Below are 17186 nucleotides of genomic sequence, written 5' to 3'. Positions count from 1 at the left end.
CTGTTTGTGATCGGTGTATTTTTATTTTATTTTATTAATGAGTAGGATAGCCTTACATTATATGACATTGTTAAAGGGGTCCCCTACCAATTTGCCAAGAGGACTTCAACAACCATGACTGATCCCTTTATACAGTACATCCCAATATATACAATATGCATAGAGTTATGAAGAAAAACAAGTCCACCCTCCTTTAATTCCATGGTTTTATATATCAGGACATAATAGTTTTTTATTATGTCCTGATACATAAAACCATGGAATTAAAGGAGGGCGGACTGGTTCTTACAATGTCTTAAAATTAGTTAAATCCAACCTCAGATGAAGCACAACACACAAGAGATTGCACCGTGCCATTATCTATTCACCAAAAATAAACCCAAAATAGAAAAGCCATGTGTGAAATACTAAGTCCACCCATGAATCAATAGCTTGTAGAACTACCTTTAGCAGCAATAACTTGAAGTCATTATTTTTTGTATGACTTTATCAGCCCTTCACATCGTTCTGGAGGAATTTTGACCCACTCTTCTTTACATTGTTTCTTCAGTTGATTAAAATTTGTGGGATTACTTTTATGCACAGCTCTATTAAGGTCCCACCACAGCATCTCAGTGGGGTAAAGGTCTGGTCTTTGACTAGTCCATTGCAACACCTTGATCCTTTTGTTTTTCAGCCATTCTGTTGTAGATTTGTTGGTGTGTTTCATATCCTTGTCCTGTTGCATGAGCCAGTTTTGGCCAAGATTTAACTGTTGGAGACTCTCTAATACTTTGGTATACAAAGAAGTTCATGGTCAACTCAATGACTGCAAGGTGGCTAGGTCCTTTGGCTGCATAAAAAGTCCAAGTCATTACCGTTCCCCTCACCATGCATGACAGTTGGTATAAGGTGTTTGTGCTGATATTCTATATTTGGCTTTCCTTAAATGTGCACTGAGCATTATGTCCAAACATCTCTACTTTGGTCTTGTCTACCCAAAGAACATTTTTTGTAGAAGTCTTGTGGATTGTTCAAATGCAACTTTCCAAACTTAAGCCGTGCTGCCATGTTCTTTTTAGAAGGAAGAGGCTTTTTTCTGGAAACCCTCCCAAATAAGCCATACCCATTTTTTCTAATTATACTGTCATGAACCTGAAGATTTAACATGCTAACCGAGGCCTGTAGAGTCTTAGACGTAGCTCTTGGGTTTTTACACTCTCTCTGAACATTGCACAGTCTGACCTTAGGTGAGAATTTGCTGGGACATTCACTCCTGGGAAGAATGTCAACTATCTTGAATGTTTTCCACTTGTAAATAATCTTTCTCACTGTAGAATGATGGATTTCAAATTGTTTGGAAATGGCCTTATATCCCTTCCCTGATAGACGGGCAGCAACAATTATGCCAATGATGTCTTCCCTCCTTAACATTTTGTTAACACATGCCTGAATGTTCCAGACCAGCAAACTGCCAAATGTCTGCTTTTATAGAGTTGATCACACTGGCTAATGATCAATCAATCACTGGCATTTGATTAGCAGCACTTGACTTCTACTTAGTCTTTTACTTCTTATGGAAGCAGTATGGATGTAATTAATTTTTCACACACAGCTTCCGCATTTTGGCCTAGTTTTTGTTAAATAAAAAATAACACTGTGTAATTTGTCATGAGTTTATCTGAGGTTGAAAGTGTTTCAAAAGAGAGCAGTAATCTGTCGTCTTCTCTTCTGTAGGTAGCTCTACATCATTTATAATTTTCTCTCCCACTCAGAGATTCTCTTCAGAACTTGCCCCCCTCAATGGAAGCCAATAGGTCTCTTCTGTTACTACTTCTCTACAGACACATTGTCTTGGGACAATGCTAAAGATGAGTGTGTCAGAAAAGGATCAGCACTTGCATTTCTCAAAAATAAGGACGAGACGGTAAGAATCTATGGATTTCAGTCACATTGCGTCTTTGGCATCGTGGCTTACATTTTTAAAGGAGCCATGAACAATAGAGCAAGATTTGTAATAATTCATTTGACAAATCTGTTATGATATGTTGAGGCAGGGTCACATTAATATTGGGTGGTACCTCCCCTTGCTGCGATACAGACTGCCACATTTGTATGGTAATGTCATACAGATGCTGGCTATCCTCCTGTGCTATCTCATTCCAAGCTCTTTTAACTTAGACCCGTAGTTCAGCCAGCTGGTTGTTGGATGCTGTGTATGGGCGATCCGTTGCCCCATCTAGTGCCACACATTCTCCATATGGGAGAGATCTGTTGAATGAGCTGACCATCTGGATAACCTGAAGAGCATATTGTGTACTGTGGGAAGTGCGTTGGAGGGGCCTTAATTCTACAAAAATCCCATAGGTGGGACCTGCACCTATCAGACATGGGTGCCATGTCCTAGTGATATGCCACCAATGTGTGAGATGGGCCAACCCCAAAAAAGGTATTATCATTCCCTTTACACAAAAATACTGGTACCAAAAAGTCACAAAGTTGGGTACCTGCACACCATACTTGTGCAAAGTTGTAGAAGCAGTTCAGTGTGTGGAAGGCATAACTGTCCCATCACATTTGTTATAATCTTAGCCAGGAAACTGTCATAGATTATAGCAGAAATCTACACCAGTTCCCTTGCAGTTGTAGACTTCCATTTTGGTGCATGGACCTGCATAGAGGCACCACAATTATAAAACGCTGTGTGCCTCTTAACAATTATGGGCAGCACGGTGGCTCAGTGGTTAGCACTGGTGCCTTGCAGCGCTGGGGTCCTAGAATTAAATCCGACCAAGGGCAACATCTGCATGGAGTTTGTATGTTCTCCCTGTGTTTGCGTGGGTTTCCTCCGACACTCCAAAGACATACTGATAGGGACCCTAGAATGTGAGCCCCATTGGGGACAGTTGGATGCTAATGTCTGTAAAGCGCTGCGGAATATAGTAGCGCTATATAAGTGTATAAAATAAATAATAATGGTGCATCTGATGCCAGGGAGGATAGATTAAAGGGGTTGTCCGGGTTCAGAGCTGTTGAACCCGGACATATCCATTTTCTGGAGTTCCGATGATGAACCGAGCTCTCCATAGGCCTGCCAGGCGGAGGCTTCCGCCCAGCAGTGAGCCCAGTGACGTAACCGGCCCTGATGGACGGGCTTTAGCTCTGCCCTAGCCTGTAAAACGGCTAGGACAGCGCTAAAGCCCGCCCATAAGAGTCGGTGACGTCACCGAACACACTGCTGGGCGGAAGCCTCCACCTGGCAGCGTGTTATTGTGAATAAAAGAGCCCTTGCCCTGCGCGATCTAGCTCAGGACAAGGGAGAGCATCGGAGCATGAACTGCTCCGATGCTCAAGTCAGGGGAGCCGCCTGGGTGAAATTATGGGTATGTCCTGGTTAAGCTCTGAACCCTTTAACACCGACCTGTAATATGCTGGTCTTAGTAAATGTCCCATAAATGCTTCCTAAGTTTTATATCTTAATAGCAGTCAGATCTCCATTCTGAAAAACAGCTCTAAAGCCCCTACATAGGCGAAAAGTTTTTCTTCCTAAGTTTTTTAATTTTTCCATTTACATAGCCTTATGAGGGCTTATTTTTTGCGGGACAAGTTGTACTTTCTAATAGCACTATTTATGGTTGCATACAATGAAGAGGAAAGGGGGGAAAATAATTTCAAGTTTTGTGGAATTGGGATTTTTTACACCATTCACCTTCATGCTCCAGGTCAGTACGATTACAGCGATACAACACTGGTTTTACCTTTTCTTGCATTTTAATACTGGGAACAAAATGTAAAATATAAGAGTGGAACTGGATTGCACATCCTCAACACTATGCTTTTGTCTAATAACTGCTTCTCAGCATAATAAAAATCGCTTCTCAGTGCAATATATCGCATACCTACCCCTATGGTAAATACTGTACATGAGGCATTGGTATACAATTTGATCAAAAAGCATAGGCCCACTCACCACGACAAGGTTGCCTCTGAGTGGGAACCTACTCTAAATGAATAAAAAAATTATAATATTTTAAAGCCTTGAGAAAAAAAATATAATATTTAATCACCATATTCTGCGGGTGTTATATTCTGCATATTCTGCGAGTTGCGGGTGCCAGAAAATACAAGGGAGCTGGTGTAGAATTTGTGTGTAATAGTTTTCTGGCACACCTACAGTATTGCTTAATGTGTTGGGCCAATGGTGACTCTCTCCCTTCCTTTCAAATACTGCTCACTTTTTGTAAAAGTGGTGAGGGTGGTGGAAAAATTCTAAAGTTGCACATTTTTGCATAAAATAGCACTGAGACCAAAATTTGCGGCTTTTGCACACCAGAAAACTGGCATGCAAGAATTATATATTCCCCTAGGAAAGGGATGTCTAGGAAAAATCTAACCACTAGGAGTGCTCTTGAGTTTCTCTAGAGTCAGGCAAAATTCCATAGAGTATGTGAACATGAAACTCGTTTGCTTTACTCATTTTTGAACAATCAAAGTGGGCTTTTTGATGCATTAGATTTTATTAAGAAGTTCAGGTAAACATTTTACAGGCCTGCTTTATGCTATTCTAGGATGCCTTGAAACCTTCCATTGAAAATGGCAGATACTGGATTGGACTGAGACGTGATACAGAACCTGGAAAATGGAAATGGGTGGATGGATCAATGATGAGTCACAGGTAAATATGATTTCTACTTAATTTACAGGGACAATCAAGCATTGTTAGTACACCTTAAGCTTCATACATGTAACAATATGGCTCACAGTTGCAATACTCATAGAGGTGTGTAGGAGGTGGTTCTCCTTTAAGAATAATTGCAGACCACAATGAGCACCCGGAATCTATTTCTTTACAAAAAGGCACAGGAAGCTTGATGGTTGCAACAATTTTGATTGTTGTTGCACAAAGGCACAATACTTGAAAATAATTAACTTGCAGTTCTACACCAGGGACCATACACTATACTGATCCGATGAGAGAGGCCATTGTTTTTTTTCTACCCTTTCTTCAGTGCCATAGTGAGTCTTTCGAGAGGCTACCCAAACTTTCTGCATGCCTCACCAAGTAGGTATTCATGGGGATGCACCAGCCTCTCCATATTCTTTGCCCAGCACCTCCTGAGGTCCTTCATTAATGCAAAGTCACTACCTACTTGGCAGCAAGCATGCAACGTGCAAGTGACACAGTTTCAGGCCACCACATGGTCACATAGCCACTGGCCACATTCCTCCATATTACAGTAGTCCACATACAACATGAAACTATTTGAACTTACACATAACTCAATGCCATCAGGCCACCACCTTACTAATCACAGCGTACTTTCACTATCTTCCAGGGTCCACACTGACACCTCCTCCTGTAGACAGGACATGGTGAACCTACCAACCCAACTATAACACAAGCTTCACAGACAGTGTTGGGGCACACAAGACAATACAACATAACTAGCACACCACACACACACCATATGTATAAAACTATATCACAAACCAAATATGTTCCCAAGGAGCAATGCAGACAGCCCTCCCCACCTGAACCAACAAATTCCATAAGCTTGTCTCTCACCCCACAGCACACTGCTCTCCTGATAGGAGTCCTCTGGAGCCACAGTCTTCCATCTCTTCAGGCACATCTCACAGGTTGAGCTGGCGCCTCCTGCAACCACTTCTTCACTATTTTAACTATTTTCACTTCATTTTTCAAGACAATAGCAGCAAATTCAGCTGTAAAAATAAACGGGGCTTACATAAATTAGGTAGGTTTGAGGTGTGCACATGGCCATGACTTAAAGGGTTTCTGTCATCAGAAATTACGTTATGTAGCTGACTGACATTAGCTCCAAGCGCTTCCTTCACTCACTGTGCCTGAGCCAAATACTAAACGGGACGGCGCCTGCGCAGTGAGTGAAGCCAGCGCAGGTGCAGTGAGTGAGTCCGGCAGCAGGAGAGCATCCTTCACTCACTGCGCCTGCGCCGAATACTAAATGGGACTGCGCAGATGCAGGATTGAATGGATGAAGAGGAAAACTCGCCAGTCAATCAACTGGATCTGGGCGTGCCAAAGGGTGAGTAGACCAAGCCTCTAAGTGCTGAAGCAACGCCCTCATAGCACCTAGAGGCTCATTAGCATAAAGGTGTTTATTTTAGGAGAACGGTGGTAGGCAGAGACTTATAAAACCTACTGTTATGTACTGCTGACAATAGCCCAAACCCTTTAATTATGCCATGACTTTACCAATTAAAATTTAGTAGCTTTAGATATTTTTTTTTCTCTGCAGAATTCTTGAGAGACTTTTCTGAGGTTTCCTCGTTATCATGTCCCTGCTAAGACACGGCCATCTAGTAATAATTACTAATGCAGTGTCCTTTTTTGTTTCGAATATATAATTTTTTAGATCAGAAGTATACTATAGCGGTATATATATATATATATATATATATATATATACATATATATATTGTGACACAGTGAGAGGTTTTGTCTGGGAAAACAGGTATTTTCCTCCCAATATGTGCTGCTGGGCTAAATTACAGTCAGGTGAGGTCAAATACCAGACTGGATTTTAAGTGCCAGTCTGGGTTTTGGCAGCACCAGACTGTCCTTAAATAGGCAGCTGGGCTCAGAAGCAAGATCTCTGTGTTGGGATCTGGGAGCCTTGTGTCTGGATGAAGGCTTTCTACCTGTTTGGTGTGAAAACAGGTTGGTGCTGCTATGGTCAAGGACTCTTTGAAGCAGAATTGTCGCATGGTGTGAATTAACACCAACTCCGCAAGGTGACTTTTTCTTTGATTATGACTGCTTGTTTTGTCACTTGCCTTAAGTGTGAATAAAACACTGAACTGTTTGATCCAAAGAACTTGTTGCTGCCTCTATATTGCGTCCGCTAAACCTGACTACCAGAGCGAAACCCCACAATTGGTGGAGGATGTCGGCATGAGCAGTGAGGCTGGCGTGAACGACGATTTTTTTTTGTTTCAGCATTTTTCAGGCATGGTTGTATGTTGTACATAAACCAGCTGTATTACAACCAGTGCCCCACGACAAAATGGAGGCTGTTGTGAAGGCCCTCATGGAGGCTAATCTGCAGCAGCGAAAGACAAACCTGCAGCAATGTGAGGCTAATAAGCAGCAGCAGGAGACTAAACAGTTGCTGCTACAACACATGATGGCTTTACAGACAGCAGGAGCAACCCCAAGCGTCCACGATGCCCGGAAAGCAGTCCGTGCCGCGATTCCTAGGATGACCCCTGCAGACGACATCGAAACCTACCTGGCGATGTACGAGAAAGTGGCCATCAGGGAAAAGCTACCCTGTGACCACTGGGCTGAGGTCGTCGCTCCGTTCCTGGCATCCGATTCCCAGCGGGTGTATTTCAACTTGCCGGACGATCAAGCGGCCAACTACCAAAAAGTCAAGGGTGAGATTCTGGCAAGACTGGGGGTGAATGTGTGGGTCCGGGCCAAGCGGGTGCATCAGTGGGGGTTCAACCCGGCTGAGCCTGCAAGACCCCAGTATTATAACTTACTTCACCTCTTGCAAAAATGGCTACAGCCTGACGTGCTGAGTCCCTCTGCTATGCTGGATCGTATGTTAACCGATATGTTCTGGGGGTCTTTGCCATACCCTCTATAGCACTGGATTGTTCAGGTGTCTCCTGGCAATGCCCTTGAGATGGTGGACCTGGTGGAACTCTATGAAGCTACCAGGAATCTAAAGGAGGGTTCTGTTGGGAGGGGGGTCAGCAAACCTGGAAATCTCCACCCCAGGCCCGGAGATTTGAGCCGATAAAACCCGCCCGGGATATACCCACGGTAAACCTGGCTCCGATAGTCTGCTGTCGGTGTCAGGAGCCTGGCAATGTAAGGGCTGACTGTCACCATCGGGTTGAGCCCATGGACACTAACTATGGCTACCGTCAGTCGCTATATGCCAGGAGGCTGTGTGCAACAGGTAACCCAGAGTCTCTAGATCATTTGTGCCAGGTGGAAGTGGGAGACACTCCGGTGGAGGCTCTGCTGGACTCAGGGAGTCTGGTAACCCTAGTAAGGGCTACCCTGGTGTGGTCCCCTGAGTATACTGGCCGGAAAGTCAGGGTGATGTGCATCCCCAGAGACTTAAAAGACTACCCCACCGCGCTGGTGTCTCTAACTACGGTGGCCGGTAGATGGACCCACGAGGTGGCTGTCGCCATAGTTCTACATTATGAACTCATAATAGGGAGAGACTTCCCAGGCCTCCCAGCACTGTGGGCTGCTATGAGAGTGACTGATACCCATGAGACAGGGATAACCCTAGCAGAGTGGCCCGGCTTAGGGGGGAGACCAGAACCCTGGGAACCTGAGACCGAAGGGCCAGCGGTAGGGGTGACCACCACTTCGGTGGAAGAGGGGGAGACAACCCCGCTAAGTGTGATGGTGGGAGACATGGAGGACTTGCCCCCGTGTCCTGAATTGGCAGACCTCCATGTGTCCGGGGATAATTTTGGTAATGCCCAACGTCGGGACCCAACCCTATCCCGCAACTGGGAAAATGTGTTAATAGTAGATGGTGAACCACAACAACCTGGGGCAGAGTCAGTGTTTCCCCGTTTTGTGGTTCATCAGGATATGTTGTATCAGGTAAACCAACTACGGGGTGGTCCCCAAGGCTTATCGCAAGCTTGTGTTAGATCTAACCCACCAACACATTCTCGGGGGTCACCTGGGGCTGCAGAAAACTCAGGATCGTATTCTACAGCGGTTTTACTGGCCCAGCATATTCAAAGAAGTGGAAGAGTTTTGTAAGTCTTGCCCGACCTGCCAGATAACTAGCCCCCAGCCACATTTCTGTAGTCCCCTAGTACCTCTACTGATTATCAAAGTACCGCTTGACCGAATAGCTATGGGCCTCATAGGCCCAGTACCAAAGTCTGCCAGAGGGCATCAACACATCTTAGGCTACTTTCACACTTGCGCTCGTCGGTCCGCTCGTGAGCTCCGTTTGAAGGAGCTCACGAGCGGACCCGAACGCCTCCGTCCAGCCCTGATGCAGTCTGAATGGAGCGGATCCGCTCAGACTGCATCAGTCTGGCGGCGTTCAGCCTCCGCTCCGCTCGCCTCCGCACGGCCAGGCGGACAGCTGAACGCTGCTTGCAGCGTTCAGCTGTCCGCCTGGCCGTGCGGAGGCGAGCAGATCCGTTCAGACTTACAATGTAAGTCAATGGGAACGGATCAGCTTGAAGATGACACCATATGGCTCAATCTTCAAGCGGATCCGTCCCCCATTGACTTTACATTGAAAGTCTGAACGGATCCGCTCAGGCTACTTTCAGACTTAGAAATTTTTCTAAGTTATTAATGCAGACGGATCCGTACTGAACGGAGCCTCCGTCTGCATTAATATAATCGGATCCGTTCAGAACGGATCCGATCAAGCGCAAGTGTGAAAGTAGCCTTAGTCATTCTAGACTACGCCACTCGGTACCCGGAGGCGGTGCCACTGCGACATACAAACCGGATTCCAAAAAAGTTGGGACACTATACAAATCGTGAATAAAAACTGAATGCAATGATGTGGAGGTGCCAACTTCTAATATTTTATTCAGAATAGAACATAAATCACGGAACAAAAGTTAAACTGAGAAAATGTACCATTTTAAGGGAAAAATCTGTTGAATCAGAATTTCACGGTGTCAACAAATCCCCAAAAAGTTGGGACAAGGACATTTTCACCACTGTGTGGCATCTCCCCTTCTTCTTACAACACTCAACAGATGTCTGGGGCTTGAGGAGACCAAGTTTCTCAAGTTTAGAAATAGGAATGCTCTCCCATTCTTGTCTAATACAGGCCTCTAACTGTTCAATCGTCTTGGACCTTCTTTGTTGCACCTTCCTCTTTATGATGCGCCAAATGTTCTCTATAGGTGAAAGATCTGGACTGCAGACTGGCCATTTCAGTACCCGGATCCTTCTCCTATGCAGCCATGATGTTGTGATTGATGCAGAATGTGGTCTGGCATTATCTTGTTGAAAAATGCAGGGTCTTCCCTGAAAGAGATGACGTCTGGATGGGAGCATATGTTGTTCTAGAACCTGAATATATTTTTCTGCATTGATGGTGCCTTTCCAGACATGCAAGCTGCCCATGCCACACGCACTCATGCAACCCCATACCATAAGAGATGCAGGCTTCTGAACTGAGCGTTGATAACAACTTGGGTTGTCCTTGTCCTCTTTGGTCCGGATGACATGGCGTCCCAGATTTCCAAAAAGAACTTCGAATCGTGACTCGTCTGACCACAGAACAGTCTTCCATTTTGCCACCCTCCATTTTAAATGATCCCTGGCCCAGTGAAAACGCCTGAGCTTGTGGATCTTGCTTAGAAATGGTTTCTTCTTTGCACTGTAGAGTTTCAGCTGGCAACGAAGGATGGCACTGTGGATTGTGTTCACTGACAATGGTTTCTGGAAGTATTCCTGAGCCCATTCTGTGATTTCCTTTACAGTAGCATTTCTGTTTGTGGTGCAGTGTCGTTTAAGGGCCCAGAAATCACGGGCATCCAATATGGTTTTACGGCCTTGACCCTTATGCACAGAGATTGTTGCAGATTCTCTGAATCTTTGGATGAGGTTATGCACAGTTGATGATGATAGATGCAAAGTCTTTGCAATTTTTCGCTGGGTAACACCTTTCTGATATTGCTCCACTATCTTTCTGCGCAACATTGTGGGAATTGGTGATCCTCTACCCATCTTGGCTTCTGAGAGACACTGCCACTCTGAGAAGCTCTTTTTATACCCAATCATGTTGCCAATTGACCTAATTAGTGTTAATTGGTCTTCCAGATCTTCGTTATGCTCAAATTTACTTTTTACAGCCTCTTATTGCTACTTGTCCAAACTTTTTGGGGATTTGTTGACAACGTGAAAATTTGAATCAATGTATTTTTCCTTTAAAATGATACATTTACTTGGATTAAACATTTGATCTGTCATCTACGTTCTATTACAAATAAAATATTGACATTTGCCATCTCCACATCATTGCATTCAGTTTTTATTCACAATTTGTTTAGTGTCCCAACTTTTTTGGAATCCGGTTTGTACCTCGGCCAAACAATAGCTAAGGAATTAATGGAGATGTTTTCCCGAGTAGGACTACCTAAAAAGGTTCTGACCGACCAATGGACCCCTTTCATGTCCAAGGTGATGAGGGAACTCTGTAAGTTGCTGCACATAAAACAACTACGGACGTCCGTTTACCATCCGCAAATGGACGGTCTGGTAGAAAGGTTTAACCAAACATAAAAAAATATGTTGAAACGGGTGGTGGCTAAAGATGGGAAGGACTGGGACCTCCTTCTTCCCTATCTCATGTTCGCAGTGCGAGAGGTACCACAGGTCTCTACTGGGTTCTCGCCCTTCGAACTGCTATATGGCAGATACCCTTGCGGTCTCTTGTACGTGGCCAAAGAGGCGTGGGAACAACAACCTACTCCACATAAAAGTGTCATTGAATAGGTTACCTAGATGCAAGATCGGATAGAGACAGTGTTGCCTCTTGTTAGGGAGCATATGGAGGCAGCTCAGCGAGCCCAGAGTCAGGTATATAATCGGCAGGCTCCGGTCCGGATCTTTAACCCGGGTCATTGGGTTTTGGTTCTGGTGTCGACCGTGGACAGTAAGTTCCTGGCTAGGTGGCAGGGGCCCTGCGAGGTATTCGAGAAAATTGGAGATGTAAACTACAAGGTACACCAGCCAGGGCGGAAAAAGCCGGAGCAGGTTCACCATGTAAATTTACTCAAACCGTGGAAAGATAGGGAAACCTGTACAGAAGAAAGCCCATGGCCGGTTTTTCTAGGAGAAGAGGTACTGGCCCCTCTGTCTGATGCAAGAGAGGCAGCTGCCACAGTAAAAATTGCTGACAGCCTCTCCTCTAAACAGACTCAGGAGGCCAGGAAGTTTGTTAGTCAGAACATGGATGTGTTCTTGGACCTCCCTGGACGCACTTCCATAATCCAGCATGACATTGTCACTGAGTCTCAGGCAAAAGTCAGATTAAAACCATACTGGGTACCCGAGGCTCGGCGACAAGACATATCGGAGGAGGTGCAGCTAATGTTGCAGCTAGACGTCATTGAGGAGTCAAAAAGTGAGCCAGTCCTATAGTATTGATACCCAAGCCGGAAGGGAGGTTGTGGTTTTGTAACGACTTAACGAGATTTCCAAATTCGATGCGTATCCCATGCACCGGGTGGATGAGCTCATCGAGAGGTTAGGACAAGCCCGGTATTTTTCTGTTTTGGACCTAACGAAAGGATACTGGCAGGTGCCCTTAACGGAGGCTGCCAAAGAGAAAACTGCCTTCATCACGCCTGAGGGGCTGCATCAATATAAGGTCTTACCCTTTGGTCTGCATGGCGCCCTGCCACTTTTCAGTGACTAATGGACATCGTGCTTCGTCCACATCGTCGGTATGCTTCGGCTTACCTGGACGATATTGTCATCCTCATGTCACGGTAGGGAGTGGGGGAAACTCCCCACTGTACAATGTCGCCAATTACTAGGCCATAGGAAGGGAAAAAGGGAGCTGGTCACCTCCTAAAGCTTCCCTCAAATAGTCTCCTGACTGTATGAGCCACCTTCAATGGTAAGGGGACTCATACCCACGAACCTAGAAGTCTAGGAATCCCTGCATCGCCCTCAACATCGTGACAGGGCAGAGACTCCTGTTCATCCATCACCACGGATGACAAACATCTCCAGAGGCCCAATAGCTTACAGGGAGAAAGACAGAATGCAGCAACTGCATGGCAGGTAAGTACACAGTGTAACAACAGAACACTAGCAACAACACTTACCTGCCGCAGCAGAGATGGAAAGACTGCACCAACATCTACCCGGACCTCCATGCGAAGACAAGGAGGAAACACACAGTATGACATAACAGATGACATTGCTGAGAACATTGATGTCAAACTTGGATGGCCCTCAGACATGCACAGAGCAAGCATCTCACATGCAAGGCAGACAAACCAACAGATCTCGGTCTCCAAGCCAAAGCAAATAAAGAGACCTGAGACCACACCCAACTCACCAGTTTGCTCCAAACCAGCCAGTGAATTAAACCCACGCACACCAGACAGGGAAGGGAAACAACTAAAAGGGAAATCGCTCATACATGCATAAACAACACATAGCCACAGGCAACTGCACGAGTGGCAAACGTGTCACGGCACAAACAACATAGGTTGTGACACTGCCTCCGCATGCAACCACTTTGCCAAAGGCAACAGCATGTGTGGCCACCATGTCATGGTGCCCACCACAGGCCGTGACACCACAGTACCGACTGGGAAAGTCACCTACCTAAAGTGGAGGCTGTAGTGGACTCCCTTCGGAAAGCTGGCCTAACCGCTATCCCAAAAAATGTGTGATAGGGTTAGAAGAGACTAAGTACCTGGGGTATGTCATTGGGCGTAGGAGTCATCCAACCCCAAGTGAACAAAATAGAGACGATACGGAATTGGCCCCGACCTGTCACCACTAGGCAGATAAAATCATGAGGTTTGTTCCCCACTTTGCTACTCTAGCCGCGCCCTTGAAGGGACACAACTCATTGATGGGATGATTGGGTGGAAGAGGCTTTCTCCACTTTGAAGTCGGCCCTGTGCGGGTCCCCGGTTTTGGTAACACCCGACTTCAAAAGGGAGTTTATAGTACAGACAGATGCCTCTGAAGTAGGCCTCGGTGCTGTATTGTCTCAGGAAGTCAACAGGGCGGAGCATCATATTGTCTTCCTCAGCCGTAAGCTCACCCCAGCCGAGACCCGGCATAGTATAGTGGAGAGAGAGTGCCTGGCTATGAAGTGGGCACTAGAATCTCTCCGCTATTATTTATTGGGGAGAAAATTCCGCCTGGTGACTGACCAGTCCCCTCTCAAGTGGATGAGCCAGGCCAAGGACAGAAATGCCTGGGTCACCCGATGGTTTCTCTCCCTACAAAATTTTAAGTTTTCGGTGGAACACAGGGCAGGAAGGGGGAAAGTATGTGACACAGTGAGAGGTTTTGTCTGGGAAAACAGGTATTTTCCTCCCAGAATGTGCTGCTGGGCTGATTTACAGCCAGGTGAGGTCAAATACCGGACCGGATTTTAAGTGCCGGTCTGGGTTTTGGCAACACCTGGCTGTCCTTAAATAGGCAGCTGGACTCAGAAGCGAGGAGTCTGTGTTCGAATCTGGGGGCCTGGATGAAGGCTTGTTACCTGTTTGGCGTGAAAACAGGTTGGTGCTGCTATGGTCAAGGACTCTTTAATGCAGAATTGCTGCATGGTGTGAATTAACACCAACTCCGCAAGGTGACTTTTTGTTTGATTATGACTGCTTGTTTGTCACTTGCCTGAAGTGTGAATAAAACACTGAACTGTTTGATCCAAAGAACTTGTTGTTGCCTCTATACTGCGTCCGCTAATCCTGTCTACCAGAGCGAAACCCCACTATATATATATATAAATTTACTGTATATACTGTATATAATGGTGTGCTTTATTCACCTGAGCCCACCATTTTAGCTCTTACATGGAGCTTTTTTTATGAAATGTGACACACAAAAACGCTCAACTGCACGAGGCCTTAGGGGGACTTCACATCATTGTTATTTTTCTGTTCTTCTGATCTGCATGCAGGACTTTTTTTTCTGTCTAAAATAACAGATCTGTGATGGAAATGGCTCAAACAGATGCCAAATATGCCTAAGGGCTCATGCACACAAACATGTGCCACCAGTGCCGTTCATTGAGGATGGCAAATGATGGTCCCCAATGCATGGGCACCGTCTGTGTGGCCTGCGCTGATGGATGCAGACCCATTCAACTTTAATGGATCCGCGATCCGTCCACACCGCAAAAAAAATAGAACATGTTCTATGTGTTTGCAGTGTGGAAGCACGGACCAAAGTGCTTCTGTGGCCTTTTGCCCTGTGCCTCCACACCGTATCTTCTGGATTGCGGATCCATTCAAGTGAATGAGTCCGCATCCGTGATAAGGCACGCACACGGCTGGTGCTGTATATTGCGGACCTGCTGCTTGCAGGCTGCAATATGGGCATGGCCAGCACACATTTGTGTGCATGAGCCCTTAGATGTATCCCACGGTGTGGCACTTACTTTAGATTCTACGTCCCCACCCCCTTCATTCTTTGAAAGTGGGGAAACTTAAAGAGGTATTTTCGTTATAACAAGTTATCCCCTATCCTGTGGATAAGTATCAGATTGGTGTGGATCCTACCTCTGGGACTACCACCTCACATCAATGGGGGTCCCATACCCTGTGGAGCCCCCTGAAATGGACAGTGTGGCTGGTCGGAAAAGTCCACCACTGATAGCAGAGTACAGTACTCAGCTATCTCTGACACTCCAATAGACATGAATGGAGCAGCAGCGCGCATCTTTGACCAGCGATCCGTCCATTTCTGGGGGGGCTCCACAGGATATGGAGCCCCTATTCTTGTGAACAGATAGTTATCTCCTATCCACAGGACTACCGGACTACCCCTTTAAGCAGATCACTTTATGTAAATTGTCCTTTTTTGCCTTAAATTGGTATTTGTTTAAAAATGTTCAATTACCCCAGATGGCAGCCCTATAATAAAGGAGGGGGTCTCCCACCTTAGACCCTCCATTATGAGCCAAAAAGGAGTTCATCTCACTCTGGAGCCCCCAGGACCTCTGTGCATTACATGTACAGCCCATTGATTTAAATTATACCTGTATGATAATTTATTTTGCTGGTGTTGGCAGTGTAGAGGAATTGAAAACTTGCTGTAATATTACTGCCGATCCTGGGAGTTCAAGCAATGAATGTAGGGATTTTTTTAAAGGGCATCTGTCAGCAGATTTGTACCTATGACACTGGCTGACCTGTTACATGTTCTCGTGGCAGATGAAGGCGTCTGTGTTGGTCCCATATTCATATGTGCTTTAATATATGTAAATGAGCCCTTAGGAGCAACGGGGGCGTTACCGTTACACCTAGATGCTCTGCTTTCTCTGCAACTGTTGCACTCTCTCCAATTTGATTGAGAAGACCAGGTGTGATGATGTTTTCACTGCCTGGTCCTGTCAATCAAAGTGCAGAGGGGGCAGCAGTTGGAGAGAGAGAGCAGAGCCTCTAGGTGTAACGGTAACGCCCCCGTTGCTCCTAGAGGCTCATTAGCATATATTAAAACTTCATTTTTTTCCAGCGGTGCAGCCACATATGAACATGGGACCAACACAGATGCCTTCAGCTGCCAAATGCACATATAACAGGTCAGCCAGTGTCATAGGTACAAATCTGCTGACAGATGCCCTTTATGATAAGCACCTTAAACAGGTCTCCTAAACTGAATCAGTTTTTCAGATAGAAATTTATGTTATATTGATTAGTGGGATCACGAACTTGGTACCCCTTAGCTACCTTAGTCCCTCTTCCTAAGGACTGCTGTGGTGAGGAGTGAGGTGATGGCCATCCATAACATATGGACTTTACCAATCTGATAATTTTCACCGTTTTTTTGTCCTTCCCCAGCACCTGGAAGAAAGGAGAGCCAAATAACCCGCTTAGTGAGCATTGTGCCGAATCCGTGAGTGGATACTGGAATGATCTGCCCTGCGAAAGAAAATTGCTGTATATTTGCAAGAAATGTCGGTGCTGCTGAATTTGGAGTACTTATAGCATCTGAACCAAAGTTCATCTGACTTCAAGAAGATTATCTCAACTACTGTATATCAGCCTCGTATCAATCATCCTCGCTCAGAAAATGGCTCAGTTATATCTTTTTAAATGGGAACAGAGGATGGTGGATGGTGGAGTAGGAATATGTAGGGTCTTCTTACAAAACAGTAATAATTCAGAGTTACCAAAATAAATATATATTCACAAGAACAATGGTGTTGATAAAAGCTCTCTATTGCAGCGCCAAATGTGGGTCACTGCTTAGTGAAAAGGTGGTAGATAGTGTTGTAAAACCTAACCCACAACCCCCTGAAGAGTGCTACACAGAAATGTCAACCAAGTGCGCCCCAAAGGGTTCTGAGATCAAGGCGGGAGTGAGAGTCTATGGAAAAATGAGCAGCTACGGGTTACAAAGGTGGCAAATCTTCTTGCGACAGAAAAGAGTCATGAGGAACTTGCATTTGGTTAAGATCAGGAAAACCTGAGCCACTTGGCCATTCATGAAGCTATGGAAG

At 45.5% G+C, this 17186-nt stretch overlaps 1 protein-coding gene across 4 annotated transcripts in view; it reads left to right on the top strand.

Annotated features, from left to right (window-relative positions):
- LOC122929450 (CD209 antigen-like protein E) overlaps window positions 1-16881 on the top strand; it is a 77027-nt gene extending 60146 nt beyond the window's left edge. For all 4 annotated transcript variants that reach the window (XM_044283027.1, XM_044283025.1, XM_044283028.1 and 1 more), the window contains 3 exons: window positions 1755-1906; window positions 4548-4654; window positions 16525-16881. In XM_044283027.1, the coding sequence (XP_044138962.1) occupies window positions 1755-1906; window positions 4548-4654; window positions 16525-16654 (389 nt within the window). In that variant the 3' untranslated portion in view covers window positions 16655-16881. The remainder of the gene's footprint in view (window positions 1-1754; window positions 1907-4547; window positions 4655-16524) is intronic.
- Window positions 16882-17186: the final 305 nt, after the last annotated feature.

Source organism: Bufo gargarizans, chromosome 2 (genome assembly GCF_014858855.1).
Source record: "Bufo gargarizans isolate SCDJY-AF-19 chromosome 2, ASM1485885v1, whole genome shotgun sequence".
Classification (NCBI taxonomy): Eukaryota; Metazoa; Chordata; class Amphibia; order Anura; family Bufonidae; genus Bufo; species Bufo gargarizans.
The sequence above is the reverse complement of the archived record's forward strand: the minus strand, read 5'-3'. Positions and strand labels throughout refer to the sequence as shown.